The 17,913-nt window shown below is 44.2% G+C and overlaps 2 protein-coding genes across 5 annotated transcripts in view; one reads left to right on the top strand and one right to left on the bottom strand.

Annotated features, from left to right (window-relative positions):
- Positions 1-17,913, top strand: part of PDE6A (phosphodiesterase 6A) — a 122,468-nt gene that overhangs the window by 42,453 nt on the left and 62,102 nt on the right. For 2 of the 4 annotated variants that reach the window (XM_081495754.1, XM_081495753.1), the window contains exon 1: positions 7,149-7,622. The exons of the other annotated variants lie outside the window; for them this stretch is intronic. In XM_081495754.1, the coding sequence (XP_081351880.1) occupies positions 7,149-7,622 (474 nt within the window). Of the gene's footprint in view, positions 1-7,148; positions 7,623-17,913 lie in introns of those variants that run through there. 4 annotated transcript variants of the gene reach the window in all.
- SLC26A2 (solute carrier family 26 member 2) overlaps positions 1-17,913 on the bottom strand; it is a 111,030-nt gene that overhangs the window by 31,077 nt on the left and 62,040 nt on the right. The window lies entirely within an intron of this gene.

Here is a 17,913-nt window from a genome sequence, read left to right as displayed (position 1 = left end):
GTATGTTTGTGTGTGTGTTCGGTCGCTCAGTCGTGTCTGACTCTTTTTGGCCACATGGACAGTAGCCCACCAGGCTCCTCTGTCCGTGAAATTTTCCAGGCAAGAATACTGGAGCAAGTTGCCATTTCCAACTCCAGGGGATCTTCCTGACCCAGGAACAGAACCCAAGTCTCCTGTGTCTCCTGCATTGGCAAGTGGATTCTTTACCATCGTGATAACCTGGGAAGCTGTAAAATGAAGGTGGAGCCCAACAAAATGAGGCTGGAGGCCATTCCAGCAGTTCCAAGGTGGGGCCAGGAAAACGCTTCCCTTCTATGGCTTAAGGTTGTGTGGTTTGGCAAGCCAGAGGTGAAAGTCCTCCGATCAGGAAATGGAGGCTAAATTAACATTTAATGCCAGCGAAAGGTCCTGAAGGGGGACACTCAACGCCCAGTGACGTAAATTACCCGGCTGGCAGCACTGTTTCTCAGGCCCTGTCTCCCAGTCAACCAATGTGTCTTCCACACCTTTTTCTTGCTTCTGTACCCACTTCTTCCCTCCACTCTCTCAATCCTCATTCTAGGCCAGTTCCTCATTCCTCCGGGAAAATTGCAAATCAACTATACTCCAATAAAAATTATTTTAAAAATATTTGCAAGCACTTCCTTACTGATTAACAGGAATCATCTTCCTATTTAAATGCTGATATTCAAATCCTCTGCCTTGTCCTGGGCTTACCTACCTTCAATGACAAGGACTTGACTATCTTTAGGGTAATCCAGTTAATCTTCGATAGTTGTGATAGCTAATAATGATTGGATGACTACTATTAAATTGAACAGTCTGAAACTGCTGTCCCTGGAGGGCAAAAATAGTCAAAGAGGAACAATTTTATATGGTTCAACTTAACATGCACTGGGTACATAGCTGCACATTACACAATATATTATTTCATCTCCACAACCACCATGTAAAAGAATTCTAATTTTACAGCTAAGCAAAGTGAGGTCCAGGGATATCAAATAATTTACACACCACCTCTTAAGCACTATGGGTATTGGTTTGTTTTTTTTTTCCCCTCACTGCAAGGCTTAGGCTATCTTAGTTCCATGACCAGGGATCAAACCTAGGGCCCTGGCAGTGAGAGTGCTAAGTCCTAACCACTGGACCGCCAAGGAATTCCTTGGTGTTGCCTTCTTATAATAACTTTTGTCTCTGACCTACTGGCTTGTCTGGCTCTCTGGTTCCTCGCTGAACAACCTGGCACACTCCACTCCCAATAATCTTTCAGAGCTTCTTCCTAGTTGAACATCCTCAGTTCCCTCATCATTGCTATTAACATAAGTGATGAACAGTGGGGGCCTATGGACACCATTTCACCCAACACTAGGATGTGTGGTGGCCACTGACATACAACACAACCCATTCCCATTCTAGCAGGTCCTGAATTTCAGGCTCCTCTTCTTTCCAAAAAGGTGCCTCACAAAATACCTTTCCACACATACCTCTCCTTCACCCAGTTGATTCTCTGCTGTGCCCTGTTTCTTTCCTTTCTCACCCCTCTTTACCTCCAAACTCAGTGTCTTAAAACCACGTGTGGACCCAGCCGTTCCACTCCTGGGTATATACCTAAGAGAACTGAAAACACATGTCCACACAAAGACTTGCACACACATCTTCATAGCTAAAAAGTGAGAACAACATACATGTCCACCAACTAATAAATGGGTAAATGAAATGTGGTATATCTATATCCATCAGATATGTCCAGAATAGACATGTCCAGAATAGATAAATCCATAGAGAAAGTAGATTAGAGGTTACCAGAGGACTAGAAAATAGATTAGTGGGGGCAAAACGTAAGAAATACACTAAAGAAATACACTAAAAACCACTGAACCCTTTAAAAAGATGTTTTTATGTAATGTGAATTTTATCTCAATAAACACATATTTTGAGCATTACTTTACTAGCATGTGAGATGAGTGCAATTGTGCGGTAGTTTGAGCATTCTTTGGCATTGCCTTTCTTTGGGACTGGAATGAAAACTGACCTCTTCCAGTCCTGTGGCCACTGCTGAGTTTTCCAAATTTGCTGGTATATCAAGTGCAGCACTTTCACAGCATCACCTTTGAGGATTTGAAGTAGCTCAGCTGGAATTCTATCACCTCCACTAGCTTTGCTCGTAGTGATGCTTTCTAAGGCCCACTTGACTTCACATTCCAGGATGTCTGGCTCTACGTGAGTGATCACATCATTGTGATTATCTGGGTCGTGAAGATCTTTTTTGTACAGTTCTTCTGTGTATTCTTGCCACCTCTTCTTAATATCTTCTGCTTCTGTTAGGTCCATACCATTTCTGTCCTTTATCGAGCCTATCTTTGCATGAAATGTTCCTTTGGTATCTCTAATTTTCTTGAAGAGATCTCTAGTCTTTCCCAATCTGTTGTTTTCCTCTATTTCTTTGCACTGATCGCTGAGGAAGGCTTTCTTATCTCTCCTTGCGATTCTTTGGAACTCTGCATTCAGATGGGAATATCTTTCCTTTTCTCCTTTGCTTTTTGCTTCTCTTCTCTTCCCAGCTATCTGTAAGGCCTCCTCAGACAGCCATTTTGCTTTTTTGAAACAGATGGGGAAACAGTGGAAACAGTGCCAGACTTTATTTTTTTGGGCTCCAAAATCACTGCTGATGGTGATTGCAGCCATGAAATTAAAAGACGCTTACTCCTTGGAAGGAAGGTTATGGCCAACCTAGATAGCATATTTAAAAGCAGAGACATTACTTTGCCAACAAAAGTCCGTCTAGTCAAGGCTATGGTTTTTCCAGTGGTCATGTATGGATGTGAGAGTTGGACGGTGAAGAAAGCTGAGCGCCACAGAATTGATGCTTTTGAACTGTGGTGTTGGAGAAGACTTTTGAGAGTCCCTTGGACTGCAAGGAGATCCAATCAATCCACCCTAAAAGATATCACTCCTGGGTGTTCATTGGAAGGACTGATGTTGAAGCTGAAACTCCAATACTTTGGCCACCTCATGCGAAGAGTTGACTCATTGGAAAAGACCCTAATGCTGAGTAGGATTGGGGGCAGGAGGAGAAGGGGACGACAGAGGATGAGATGGTTGGATGGCATCACCGACTCGATGGACATGGATTTGGGTAGACTCCGGGAGTTGGTGATGGACAGAGAGGCCTGGCGTGCTGCGATTCATGGGGTCGCAAAGAGTCGGACACGACTGAGCAACTGAACTGAACTGAAACACATATTTTAAAATCACCTATGATTTGAGTCATCAAATTTTCAAAGCTTTTCAGTTTTCTTTTCTGTGAAATATAGATCTTGGGATAGAGATTATGTTAAATAAATAGTTTCAGCTTTTCTTCCAGGAGGATCCTTTCGCAAGGCTTGTGGTCAGAAACAGAGAGGTCAGCATTCCTGGTCAGTCTTGCCTCATTTCAGCCTATTTGGAGTCATGGAGCCAGGGGTGCTAGAGATAATGTTATTCAACTATTTTGTTTTGTTCTTAGGAAAATCAACAGAGTCTTGAGAGAAGACAGAACCTTTTCAAGGTCATAGAATGCGTCAGTGGCATTGTTGGGCCTACAGTCCTGTTTTCTTCTTTCAAGTAGAGCATGTTCGTGTTTAGATTGAACTACAGAAAGCATTCTCTCCTACCCATACTGGTAGCCCCTGTTTCCAATGAAAGAAGCTTCAAATTTCCTTCACTGACATCTGAAATCAGGCCCATTGAACAGGCTTATTAGGAGGTGACCTGATGCAAATACTAGCTTATCCCTACCTAGCCAACTATTAGCACTAAAGTTTGTTAGCAGATTTGTCTCATTCTGGCATATTGAAAAATAAGGTAAAAATAGATTTCTTGCAAAAGAGTTACTTATATTCCCAGCCAGAACTAAGCCCGGTGGGCATATGACAGGAAAGGACCTGGGCTGGGCTGTTTTGGAGACTTTTTAAAAGGGGTAAAGCTTTACTCCTATCCTCAAAGACTTTGAGTTTGATGGAAGTACAAATATATAGAAATAACACAGCCTAGAATGTAGAAACTCCTATTGGCATGGAAGCAAACCAATAGTTCGGAGTTCAAAGTAGAAAGAGTCTAACTGGAGCATAAGGAATCCATGGTGGGAATGGCATTTGGATTGGGTGGTATGGGACAGGCCAAGGGCTCAGCAGGAATGAAGAGGCAAAGTCAAACAGACTGAAAAACACTAGGGTGGAGCTTAGAGTATGTGTAGAGAAACTGTACAAAATAAAGTAAGAAGGAATATTGGGGCCAAATTTCGGAGTGCTGTTAATGTCAGCATTAAGAAAGATTGCTCAATTTTTTGAGGGGCGCAGTAGGGGTAAGAATAGCCTCACACACTCTGATAGAGCCTCGTAGAGCAAAATTCACATTATTTATTCAAACCCTTAGATAGCCGCAAGCTCTCTGGGCCTGGGATTTCACTTCTAGATATTTCCGCTAAGACATATAAGTGTTCATTACAGCGTAATTTATACGACTAGAAAATTAGAAACATCAAGCAGTGGAGCAGCTGCTCTCAATGGGAATAATTTGATCTCGGGACGTTTGGAAATGTCTGGAAATATTTTTTATTTCCACAACTTAAAGGGGAGGGAGTGCTACTGGCATCTAGTGGGTAAAGGCCAGGAATGTTGCTAAGCATCTTTATAGTGTACAGGACAGCTTCCCACAACAAAGAATTACTGAGCCCCAAATGCCAAGGTTGAGAATATATACATAGATATGGAAAGATTTTAAAATATACAAAGAATATTGGCGATGATAATATCTGGGATTATGTTTTATTTCAATTTTTTCCTTTGTGACTTCCTGTACTTTCTAAATTTTAATCAAGAATATATAGGATTTTGTGGGACTTCTAAGCCCACGTGCCACAATTAGAGAGAAGCCTATACACCTCAGGGAAGACCCAGCGCAGCCGAAAAAAGAAATATAGGACTTTGTATTAGTCAGAGTAATGTAATTTAGTTTGGGTCCAGGGGACGAAGGTTTAAGTCCTGGTTTGAGTCCAAGAATCAGGAGTGCCAACATCTAAGGGCAGGAGAAGGCAGATGTCCCAGCTCGAGCAGAGGGCCAATTCACCCTCTCCTCACCCTTTTTTTTTTTCTATTCAATCTCCTGATGGATTGGGGGATGCTCACCTGTGTTGGAGAGGGTAAAATTCATTACTTTGTCTACTGACTCAAATGCTAATCTCTTCTGAAACACCCTTAATGACAAACCCAGAAGTAATGTTTTACTAGCTACCTGGGCATCCTTTAGCCCAACTAATACATAAAATGAACCACCACAAACACCATTTAGGGTTATGCTAGGCAGCCTTGCAAAGCCTCAGCAATCAGTCCTGACAGGTGCCTGCTCTCATTGGAGCTCACTGTATAGAGAAGAAGACACAGAGTAGACAAACATAAAACAAGAAAACACGTTTTAATAGTAATAAAGGAAATAAATGGATGATATGACAGGCAGGAATTGGGGAGAGAGTGGTTGGGGCTCCTTGAGATAAGACAACTAGCAGTGACTAGCATGAGCTGAGACCTTGAGGCTGAGGAGCTGGTGAGCAAGGGATTCACATTCCAGACAGAGGGCTTACATTAGTTACAGTAGATGCATTTGGAAAAGTTGTTGCGAGGTCCACCAGACCAAGGGTCATCTGTGTACACAGTGTTGAATAGGCACAGTATCTCAGGAATTAATTAATTACACTCTACAATAAAAGAAGTGATCTATTAATACTTTCTATTAAAGTTCACTTACACAGTTCAAAGTGCCAACCACAGTTTATGATCCTACACTCCACAGTGTTTACAACACTGGTGTGCCAGGCTCTCACATATATACATCCATAGTCACTACAGTGTATTTCATCCAGAAAGAATGTACTGTTCTCTTCCTGCCCTAGTGGGTTTGGAGAGACAACCCAATGAGGATTCTGGTATTTTGAGCCTCACTGGAGCTGATAAAATCCACACTATTGTGTGTGTTTCTGACTAACAACCCAAGAAGATACTGACTGAAGCCAGCAAAAGCACCCTAAAATGCCAAAACAAAGATCAGGGACTGAAGGACAACAGAAAGTTAAGCCTCTACAGAAAGGACAGAAAAAAAAATGCTAACTAAAGGTTACCTCTGAATGGCAGGATTATGGGTGATTTTAAGGGTCTTCTTTGTGTATTTTCTACAGTAAACATGTGTATTGATTGTAATCGAAGAAAAAACTATGAAAGGTGTTGTTTTTATAAAGTGAAAAGTGAAAGTCACTCAGTCGTGTCCAGCTCTTTGCGACCCCATGGGCTGTACAGTCCATGGAATTCTCTAGGCCAGAATACTGGAGCGGGTAGCCTTTCCCTTCTCCAGGGGATCTTCCCAACCCAGGGATCAAACCCAGCTCTTCTGCATTGCAGGTGGATTCTTTAGCAGCTGAGCCACCAGAGAAGCCCTGTTTTTATAAAGGTACTTCAAATTCAGAGATGTAATGTGGAGATTGTGAAATCGGGGCCCATAATGTACACAAGGGAAGCAGGTTCAGTGGTGAGCATGCAGAGGGAAGCCATGTGTTAGGGAGACCCTGGGGACAGGGGTGCAGAAGAGTGGGGTGAGGGGCCAGGGGCAGGAGGTGGATGCCCAGTTCCTCTCAGCTCTAGCCATTTCTGCCACAGAGGAACTGGATATGAAGTTGTAAGATCTTCTGATTCTCTGAGAGAAGCTAAACGAACCTCTTAAACAGTAAACATGGGGTTCCATGTCAAATGTTAAAGAAAAATACCATTCAGGGCAGAGAAAGCATGTTTATAACAGTATGATGTCTTGTGCTACCACTTTGCAGCCTCTGTTTTTGGTGTTTTCTTTTACTTGATCTCAATGCCAGCTCTGTACCAAATTTTCTTCTCCTATTAGCGGACCAAGGTGAAAAGAGAACTCTCACCTCTCCCATCTGGGGCCCGGGAGCATCCGGAACACCCTGATCCTCATAATCCTTGTTCTGGGGAAATATTAATGATTTAATCTCCCAAGCTCACTCACTCTGCTCTTCAGCCACACCAGTAAGGTTCACAGACAAGACTCAGAGAAGTCTAGGCCGGCCTCACCCCCATCCACAGAAACAGACAGTGCAATTCCCAGCCATGGGCGAGGTGACAGCAGAGGAAGTAGAGAAGTTTCTGGACTCGAATGTCGGCTTTGCCAAACAGTACTACAACCTGCGCTACCGGGCCAAGGTCATCTCGGACCTGCTGGGACCCAGGGAGGCGGCCGTGGACTTCAGTAACTACCACCCGCTGAGCAGCGTGGAAGAGAGTGAAATTATCTTCGACCTCCTGCGGGACTTTCAGGACAACCTGCAGGCCGAGAAGTGCATCTTCAATGTCATGAAGAAACTGTGCTTCCTGCTGCAGGCCGACCGCATGAGCCTGTTCATGTACAGGGCCCGGAACGGCATCGCGGAGCTGGCCACCCGGCTCTTCAACGTCCATAAGGATGCTGTGCTTGAGGAGTGCCTGGTGGTGCCTGACTCGGAGATCGTGTTCCCCCTGGACATGGGAGTGGTGGGCCACGTCGCGCTCTCTAAAAAGATCATCAACGTCCCCAACACAGAGGAGGTATCCTCTTTCCCATGGGAGTAGGGGGCAGGGAGGCATTATTCCATGGGGTTTGGAGGGGAGGGTATACGGGATGGGGAGCTGTCGGTCACCAAGACGGGGCTGGTGACCACTTAGCACTTGTCTTTCTTTTTTTACTTGTCCTTTTTTTTTAAAATTAATTTATTTTTCGCTGCTCTGGGTCTTCATTGCTCTGTGAGGGCTTTCTCTAGTTGCTGTGAGTGAAGGGCTACTCTTCCTTGAGCCGTGTGGTGGCCTTTCTTGTTGCAGAGCTTGGGCTCTAGGTCCTTGGGCTCAGTAGTTGTGGCACACGGGCTTAGTTGCCCTGTGGCATGTGGGATCCTCTAGGACCAGGGATCGAACCTGTGTCCCCTGCATTGCCAGAAAGACTCTTAACCACTAGATCACCAGGGAAGTCTATTTGTTTATTGATAACTTTTTATTTTGAAAAAAAAAAAAATCAGAAGAGTTTAAAATACAGTACCAAGAACTGTATATTGTTCATCCCAATTCATCAACTGTTTACACCTTACCCGGCTTCCATGGTGGCTCAACTGGGAAACAATCCACCTACAACGCGGGAGACTTGGGTTCAATTCCCAGGTTGGGAAGATCCCCTGGAGAAGGGAATGACTACCCACTCCAGTATTCTGGCCTGGAGAATTCCATGGACTGTATAGTCCATGGGGTCTCAAAGTGTTGGACACGACTGAGCAAGTTTCACTTTCACTTACACCTTACCACATTTGCTTTATGTCTCCATTTTTCCTGAGCCATTTGGGAGACAAACACAGACAACGTGTCTTTTAACCCCAGGAGTTTTTCTGTGTATTTTCAGAACAAGGACGTTTCTTACATAGCCAAAGTACAATGATCAAACTCAGGAAATGTGACAGTGGTTACAATACTATTATCTAATGAACAGTCCATATTCAGTTATTTGCAAATCGTTTCAATGATGCCCATTTAGCACTGTCTCTTTAGTCTCCAATCTGAAATGGTTTCTCCATCTATCTTTGTTTTCCACGACGCTGATGTTATTGAAGCATACAGGCCAACTTGTTCTGCAGAAATGTCCCTCCATTTGGGCTTGTCAGATGTGTCATCACGTTTAGATTCAGACTATGCATTTCTGGTAGGACTATCACAGAGGTGGTGTTATTTTTACTTTGTGCCTTGCATCAGGAGACATAGGCTGGTAGTCATTACGGAAATGCTAAATTGACCACTTGGTTAAGCACTTGGCTTTGTCTTCTAAGAGTTTAGGGTTCTGTGGGATTCTCCTGGCAGCTCTGACAAAGACTTCCTTGATCACCTACAGCAAATCATTTAATGCAGTTCTCCCTGTAACCATCTGCCAGGGTCCACCCCTACTCATCCTTCAGATCTTAGCTTAAAGTTCACTTCCTCGGGGAGACTCTCCCAGATCTTTCTGTAAGTTTCCTCCCTAAAATCATTTACCACAATAAGCCCTGGAGACTAGGGACCATGCCTGCCTTATTGTCCACTTTATACCAAATTTTTGTCCACTTTGTAGCAATTGTCCACTTTATATCAAAGATTTGGCACAAAGCAGATGCTCAACAAACACTTAGCAAAAAGACTCACACTCAGGTAATTTTGCAATAAGCTTTAACACCTGTCTCACTGCAATATTTGCCCTATGCTCGCAAGGCCCATGTGGGTCTCATTTATTGCTGCACTGGCCTAACCAGGAGCCTGTGTTCAATCATTCCCAAGATCCAGTCTGGACATTTTGTGACTTTGTGTTCCTCTTATCTCCGACCTAATTTCAGATTAAAGGTCTTAAAATTAAAAGTTGGGGAGATATGGGGCTTCAGAGATCATCTCATCCAGCTGACTTGTTTAATGGATGAGAAGTCTAGAGTCAGAAGATCTTGAGAAGGGGCTTGCCCAAAGTCACCAAGGCATCAGAGCAGAGCTTTCTGGACTTCACATGCACAGATATAAGAATTCCAATGGATCATCTTTTTGACTTGGGTTCCTTTTTTGAAAAAAATTAATTCATTCATTATTTGGCTACACCAGGTCTTAGTGATAGCACAAAGGATCCTCTAGTTATGGCATGGGAAAATCTTTAGTTGGGGCTGGCAAACTCTTAGCTGCAGCACCTGGGATTTAGTTTCCTGACCAGGGATCGAACCCTGGCCCTCTGCACTGGGAGGGCAGAGTCTCAGCTACTGGACCACTAGAAAGTCCCTTGAGTTTCTTGGCAAGATGAAAGGCACAGACTTGGGCCTTTGTGGAACCTGGTTTTCTTTGAAGTATGCTGGGCTAGATCTCCTATGTGGTTCCTCTCTCCTTGGCCCTCCTAGGGTAAGGGTAATTCTGCACCCTGGGAACTTTCCTGAAGACTCATCCAACTGGACTGGAGTCTGTTCTCCCTTCAACTCTCTCTAGACTTCAACTGTAGCCAACATGGGTTGTCACAGTCTTATAACTGATTATCCCTGTTTTACAAATGATGAAATTGAAATCTTTTCTCAGTCACACAGAAAGCAACAGGGCAGGGATTTGAACTCAGGCACTCTGACTGGTGCCACGCCCTCCACTGCCCTGCTGTTCTCTACCTCCTCCTGGCCTATAAAACGAATGCATTAAACTAAGTGCAGTGTACAAAAAAAGGTCGTTTCAAATTGTGTGGCAGAAAATTGAGATGTTAAGCTTTGAGGTCAGATCTGGGTGTGAACCAAGACTCCCTTTCTAATAACATGGACTTCGCAAACTGTTTAGCTTGTTTGGGCTCACTTCCTAATTTGTAAAATAGAGGGCGAAAACCTAGCTTCTCTAAGTGTTGTTGTAGGATAAAATGAGAGAATTCTTTCTCCTCTAGGAAAGTTCTTAGCGCATAGTTTAGGCTCTTACTGGCAGCTTCTCCTCCTTGTTAATATTACTACTACTTTGTTGTTGCTGTTAAGGAATTTATCCTATGGAATAGGTCTGTGTGGGGCTTGGAAAGGAACCCAGTCTTGCCTTTCTGGAGCTTTCAGTTTAGATTCTGTTTGTGGGGGAAAACAGAGAACAGAGGTGCTGAAAGCGTCTATGGACCCTGGTATTGAGGGACTGAGGATTTAAGTAGACTCTCTGATCCTAAAATATCCCTAAGAGTTTGCTGAGCCCCTGCACTAAAGGACAGCCTGCTGTTTCTTTGCCAGCCCCAGAGTTCACCCTGGACAGGATGGCTGTGTTTCCAGGATGCTTTCAGGCCAGGCAGCCCCCTTGGTGTGTGCCTCAGGCCTGGAGTGATGTCAGTTCAGGTCAGTAAGCCTGTGTCCTTCAGTTGTACATATCTTCCTCCTTGAGATATCATACTTTATTGGGGTCTGTGGACAGACCCTGGGAGCTGGATGGAGAAGAAGCAGGGATATGGTGTAGACTGGGGTATGGGTGGTCCATGAACCACTAATAAGCGATACTCTTAGCCTTTAGCACACTTCCTATCAGCCCCCACCAAAACCTGAAAGTGGTTGTAATTACTGCATTGAAAAATGTGAAAGCATGAATGGAGTTTCCCATGGTTGTAATGCGGCTCCCATGCCCTGACACATTCTTACTTATCCTTGGTATCTTCTCGGGGGCACCTTGTCATTAGGGCTGCCAGATATAATGTAAGCTGCCCAGCTGAATTTGAATCTTAGATAAACAAAGAGTACTTTTTTTGTTTGGCTGAGCTGCATGGCATGTGGGATATTAGTTCCCCAAGCAAGGATTGAATCCATGCCCCCTGCAATGGAAGTGTGAGTATTAACCACTGGACCACGAGGGAAGCCCGGGAGAACTATTTTAGTATGTGTTTTGTGCCAATAACTGTTAAACTGTCAGTAATCAGTGCTGTGATTGGACAAGCCCTTGCGGTTCTTATGATGAATGCAAGATACCCTTTAGCACTAGCGATCAGGAAACTTTGAAAAAAAAAAAGGCTTATTACTTACAAGACCTAGAAATTACATTGCATACCTGGGACCACACAAGGAGGTCTCAGGTTAAAGAGGGAGAGAGTGGACTCTGGCCTAGGACTTTCGTGGAGGTTGAGGGTTTCACAGGCTCACTCTTTATTAGCGAATTTAAAACATAAGAGCAGAAATTCAAATCTTGGTAAAAGAAAATAGAAAGCAAAAAGTGGTTCCAAGTGATCAGTTATCAAAATCAACCAAGATCTTTAAAACAAAGGAGCCTCAGTGGGAGGAGGTGGCATGGCTCTTTATCTACTGTGTGGCTGACTGTGTCTATTTGAGACAGCCAGATAGCCATCATTGAGATGGATGCCAGCAATCAAAGCCCAAGTTATGCACTTACATTACAAAAATGAAAACAAACAACTACCAAGAGTGTCCAGCACACAGTCAGCCACACACTAGATAAAGAGCCATGCCACCTCCTCCCAATGAGGCTCCTTTGTTTTAAGAGGAGGTAGGGACCTAACAGAAGCAGAAAATATTAAGAAGAGGTGGCAAGAATACACAGAAGAACTGTACAAAAAAGATCTTCACGACCCAGATAATCACGATGGTGTGATCACTCACCTAGAGCCAGACATCCTGGAATGTGAAGTCAAGTGGGCCTTAGAAAGCATCACTATGAACAAAGCTAGTGAAGGTGATGGAATTCCAGTTGAGTTATTTCAAATTCTGAAAGATGATGCTGTGAAAGTGCTACACTCGATATGCCAGCAAATTTGGAAAACTCAGCAGTGGCCACAGGACTGGAAAAGGTCAGTTTTCGTTCCAATCCCAAAGAAAGGCAATGCCAAAGAATGCTCAAACTACCACACAATTGCACTCATCTCACACGCTAGTAAAGTGATGCTTAAAATTCTCCAAGCCAGGCTTCAGCAATAAGTGAACTGTGAACTTCCAGATGTTCAAGCTGGTTTTAGAAAAGGCAGAGGAACCAGAGATCAAATTGCCAACATCTGATGGATCATCGAAAAAGCAAGAGAGTTCCAGAAAAACATCTATTTCTGCTTTATTGACTATGCCAAAGCCTTTGACTGTGTGGATCACAATAAACTGTGGAAAATTCTGAAAGAGATGGGAATAAGACCACCTGACCTGACTCTTGAGAAACCTGTATGCAGGTCAGGAAGCAACAGTTAGAGCTGGACATGGAACAACAGACTGGTTCCAGATAGGAAAAGGAGTATGTCAAGGCTGTATATTGTCACCCTGCTTATTTAACTTCTATGCAGAGTACATCATGAGAAATGCTGGGCTAGAGGAAGCACAAGCTGGAATCAAGATTGCTGGGGGAGAAATATCAATAACCTCAGATATGAAGATGACACCACCCTTATGGCAGCAAGTGAAGAAGAACTAAAGAGCCTTTTGATGAAAGTGAAAGAGGAGAGTGAAAACGTTGGCTTAAAGCTCAACATTCAGAAAGCTAAGATCATGGCATCCAGTCCCATCACTTCATGGCAGATAGATGGGGAAACAGTGGAAACAGTGGCTGACTTTATTTTTCTGTGCTCCAAAATCACTGCAGATGGTGACTGTAGCCATGAAATTAAAAGACGCTTACTCCTTGGGAGGAAAGTTATGACCAACCTAGACAGCATGTTAAAAAGCAGAGACATTACTTTGTCAACAAAGGTCCGTCTAGTCAAGGCTATGGTTTTTCCAATGGTCAGGTGTGGATGTGACCATTGGACTGTAAAGAAAGCTGAGTGCAGAAGAATTGATACTTTTGAACTGTGGTGTTGGAGAAGACTCTTGAGAGTCCCTTGGACTGCAAGGAGATCCAACCAGTCCATCCTAAAGGAGATCAGTCCTGAGTGTTCATTGGAAAGACTGATGTTGAAGCTGAAACTCCAATACTTTGGCCATTTGATACGAAGAGCTGACTCATTTGAAAAGACCCTGATGCTGGGAAAGATTGAGGGCAGGAGGAGAAGGGGATGATAGAGGATGAGATGGTTGGATGGCATCACTGACTCAATAGACATAGGTTTGGGTGGACTCCAGGAGTTGGTGATGGACAGGGAGGCCTGGCGTGCTGCGGTTCATGGGATCGCAAAGAGTCGGACACGACTGAGCAACTGAACTGAGACTGAGATGCAATATATGATGTACTAAAAAAATTGTTTCCCTGAAGTTCAAATTTAATTAATCCTGTGTTTATCTGCTAAATCTGGCAACCCTACTTGACATTCAGTATATGTCTGTGTATTTATTCTTTACCCTTTCTCCTTGGGAAAGCCCACAAGGCCTGTCTGTTCCCGCGTATCTTATTCACCACTACTGGTCCCCAGACCTATCCCAGGGCCTGGGACAGAGTGGTTCCTCATTACAGTTTATTGAGTGAATTAATAAGTGATGGCCCTTTCCCAGTGGGCTGTGATATTGTGATTTATAAAAAGAAATATTTATTTGGTCTTTTTCCTGGTTCCTGACACAGAACTGACCCTTGTAGTTTCCTGAGTGATAGAACCATCTGACACAGAGCTCCTAAATTCCTTGGAGTTTCCTGGGTGGTAGGTGGTCTTTTGTTCAAATGAGGGGGCTTCTGGATGGGGACCAGAAAGATCAAGCCTTGATTAGACACTTGAAACCTTCAGCCCATCCCCTATTCTCTTAAGAGGGTTTCCCAGGTGGCACTAGTGGTAAAGAACTTGCCTGCCAATGCAGGAGGACATAAGAGATGCAAGTTCAATCCCTGGGTTGGGAAGATCTCCTGGAGGAGGGCATGGCAATCCACTCCAGTACTGTTGCCTGGAGAATCCCATGGACAGAGGAGCCTTGCAGGCTATTGTCCATAGGGTTGCAAAGAGTCAGACATGACCAAAGCGACTTAGCACGCACTCACCAATGCGAGAGACTCAGGTTCGATCCCTGGGTTGGCAAAATCCCCTGGAGAAAGAAATGGCAATGTACTTCAGTATTCTTGCCTGGGAAATCCTATGGATAGAAGAGCCTGGTAGGCTACAGTCCAGGGGTATGCAAAAGAGTTGGACACGACTTAGCAACTAAACAACAACCTTCTTGTAAGAGGGGAGAGGGGCTGGAAATGGGGTTAATAATTGACTATGCCTTTGTGATTAAACTGTCATAAAAACCCTCAAAAATACAGGGTTCAGAGAGCTTCTGGGCTGGTGAGCACATGCATGTGCTGGGAGGGTAGTGTATACCCCAACTCCAGGGGACAGAATCTTTAGCACACAGGACCTTTCTGGATCTCACCTTATATGTCTCTTTATCTGACAGTTCATCTGTACCCTTATTCTATTCTAAGACTGTAAATGTAAATACTTTCCTGAGTTCTATGAGCTTTTCTGGCAAATAATCAAACCCGAGGAGTGAGTCACTGGAACCTCGATTTACAGTCAGTCAGGCAGAAGTTCAGATGGCAACCTATGACTTGGCATTGGCATCTGAAGCAGGGGCAGTCTTGAGGGACTGAACCCTTCAGCTGTAAGTTCCTGTTCTCCAGGTAAACAGTGTCAGATATGAGCTGAATTGTTGGATACCCAGCTAGTGTCAGAGAACTGGTCGGTGTGGGGAAAAAAACATCTACATATCTGGTTAGCAAAGTGTTGTGAATATGGTAGTTATGTGAGAGTAAAGGAAAACGGTGAGTTTCTTCTAGACAGTGGCAATCCCATTTCTGAAGACTGAACCTGAAAGCACCATCATTTCCAGAGGCTCTTACATTGGTTGTCCTGCTCTCCTTCCTGCCCTATGACACCTGGAACCCAGCATGCCAGGCCAGAAGGAAACCTCTGAGAAGACCTGGTCTGACACTGTGATTTTACCGAAGAGGAAACTGAGGCTCGGAGAGGTTTCAACTACTGACAGGCTCATGAAGCCACTCAGAGAACAAGTCACTGCCTCCTGGGGCCCCAGGATCCCATCAATCCTCTGGGGGCTTTCTTCACATTATGGCTTGAATTGTGAATTCATGCTTTATATGATGTCCCCACTGTACAGTGATAACCCACTGAGAACAACCTCACCTTTCTTACTGGTCTTGGCAGACCCAGTGCCTCTCACAGAGCCAGTGCTCAGTAAATATGAGTGGATGAATGAATCAATCCATCAATGAGCTGATCAGTGTATCAGTGAATGAATGAATGAATGAATGCAGTGGCTGTTCCATTTATGAGCAGGAGAATTGTCTATAAAACAGGGAAGGAGAGAGTTCTATGTGACAGGGAAGAAGATATGAGAGTTAATGAATTGTCTGGCTCTGGGCCTAGTACATCATTGAAAGTGAAAGTCATTCAATAAATAGATCTCATCATGGGACACACTGGAGCTTGTCACAGAGGATGTCTGAAAAGAGAAACTGGGTTTCCAGGAATGAGAAGCAGTCTTGAATTATATTGGAATAAAATCTAAGCTCTTCCAGTGGTCTCCAAGGCCCTGTCACATAAGGCCTCTGCCCACCTTTCTGAGGGGCTTCCCTGGTGGCTCAGATGGTAAAGAATCTGCTTTCAATGTGGGAGACCTGGATTTGATCCCTGAGTTGGGAAGATCCCCTGGAGAAGGAAATGGTTACCCACTCCAGTATTCTTGCCTGGAGAATCCCTTGGACAAAGGAGCCTGGCTGGCTACAGCCCATAGAGTTACAAAGAGTCAGACATGACTGAAGCAGCTTAGCATGCACATAGGCACGCATGCCACCTCTCTGACTTCCTTGCCCTCCAATCTCCCTCACTAAGCAGGCCTTCTTCCTGTTTTTCAGATCAGTCAGTTCATTGCCCCCTGCTCCTTGGTATCCTCTGTGCCCTCTGCTTGGAATACACTTCTGTCTGTCTGGCTCTTCTGAGCCTTCACTCTCTGCATTACCTCTTAGAGAAGCTTCCCTATCCACCAGGACTGACCACAGCAGCTTCAACCTACCCCCGCTTCCATCACTTTCTATAGCATCATCCAGTTTCTCTTCTTCAAAGCAGCTGTTTACTTGCTTTTTGTCTGTCCACCCCATTTGAGTGGAAGTTTTACTAGGGAAAGATATTCACCTGTCTTGTTCACTGCCTAAACTGCCTAGCATACATTAACAGCTCTCTGTTAATGCCAACTGAATGAATGAATGACTTTGGGCTTTCTTCCGCTCGACTTCTGATTCCTGGGCTTTGAAACAGATAGGTTAGTGACTTCCCTGGTGGTCTAATGGTTAAGACTGTGTTCCCAACGCAGGGGGCCCAGGTTCAATCCTTGATCAGGGAACTATATCCAACATGCTGCAACTAAGAGTTTGAATGCCACAACTAGAGAAAAAGATCCCTCATGTAGCAACTAAGACCAGGCACAGCCAAATAAAAAATAAATAAACAAAATAGTTTTAGCAAAGTTTAGCCTTTAAGGTCCCTCCACCACTGATAAGTAGAGGTTCTATGACACAGTTGAGAACACTGTATATGCTGAAAATATAAGGATGCCAATGATTATACAGACACCAGTCAGTTGGCAGCTGTGCTATTTGTGAGAAAGTTCTAGGGCTGAGAACTCAGTGAGAGAGAAGGTACTGGTGGCTTTAGTAACATTTGCCTCAGATGCAGGTAAGGCCTAAGTACTGCTTTCCTTGACAGAATTGAATAGTGAAAGACTGAACTGACTTGATGAAATGAATCTGGGCATGTCCTACTCAGACTTGTATTTAGGGATCCATCAGTTGTCCTTAGAGAATGAAGTGGAAAACCCTTGCGGTTAATACCTCTTTAGAGATTTTGCTTAATCCTCCAACACTAATTCAAGCTGAGCAATACAGGCTTCTCTTAATTCCTTTACCCTTCACCTGGTTTGAGACAGCTTCATCAACAACAGGGCCTGTTTATTTAATCCCACTCCAACTGAAAGAATCCACAGAGGCAGAGCACCACACTCTGAACTTCTGCATTGTGGGAAAGTCCTAGTTCTAGCACAGCTCTGTGAATTGGCTCTGAAAAATACATTTCCTTCTCAGAACAGCATGAACTCTACACATCTCAGCTGGCTTGTGTTCCCAGCAACACTGACTGTTGGGAAACCTCACAGTGCGACCAGGAAACAGAAAGGTGGATTCTTTCAGATTTAAGACAACAATTCAGGCTTTGTCCCCACTTGCTGAACACCCAGACTGTACCGCCCTATACTGGCCTCCAAGTTTGCCTTTGGGGTTGGGCGTAGGGGGTGTGTGCTCCTCTGTACTCCCACTGCTTTGAGCCAACACTTATGTCCTGTGTTACTATTAACACAGGACATCTGTGTTAATTCTATGTGAATTCTGTTAATTCTGTGTGATTCATCTGTGTGCTGGCCTGAATTTTAGTCTTCCCTCTATCCCCAGTGCT

The sequence above is a fragment of the Giraffa tippelskirchi genome, chromosome 6, assembly GCF_054371585.1.
Source record: "Giraffa tippelskirchi isolate mGirTip1 chromosome 6, T2T-mGirTip1v1.2.pri, whole genome shotgun sequence".
Classification (NCBI taxonomy): Eukaryota; Metazoa; Chordata; class Mammalia; order Artiodactyla; family Giraffidae; genus Giraffa; species Giraffa tippelskirchi.
This window is presented reverse-complemented; position numbering and strand designations above follow the sequence as displayed.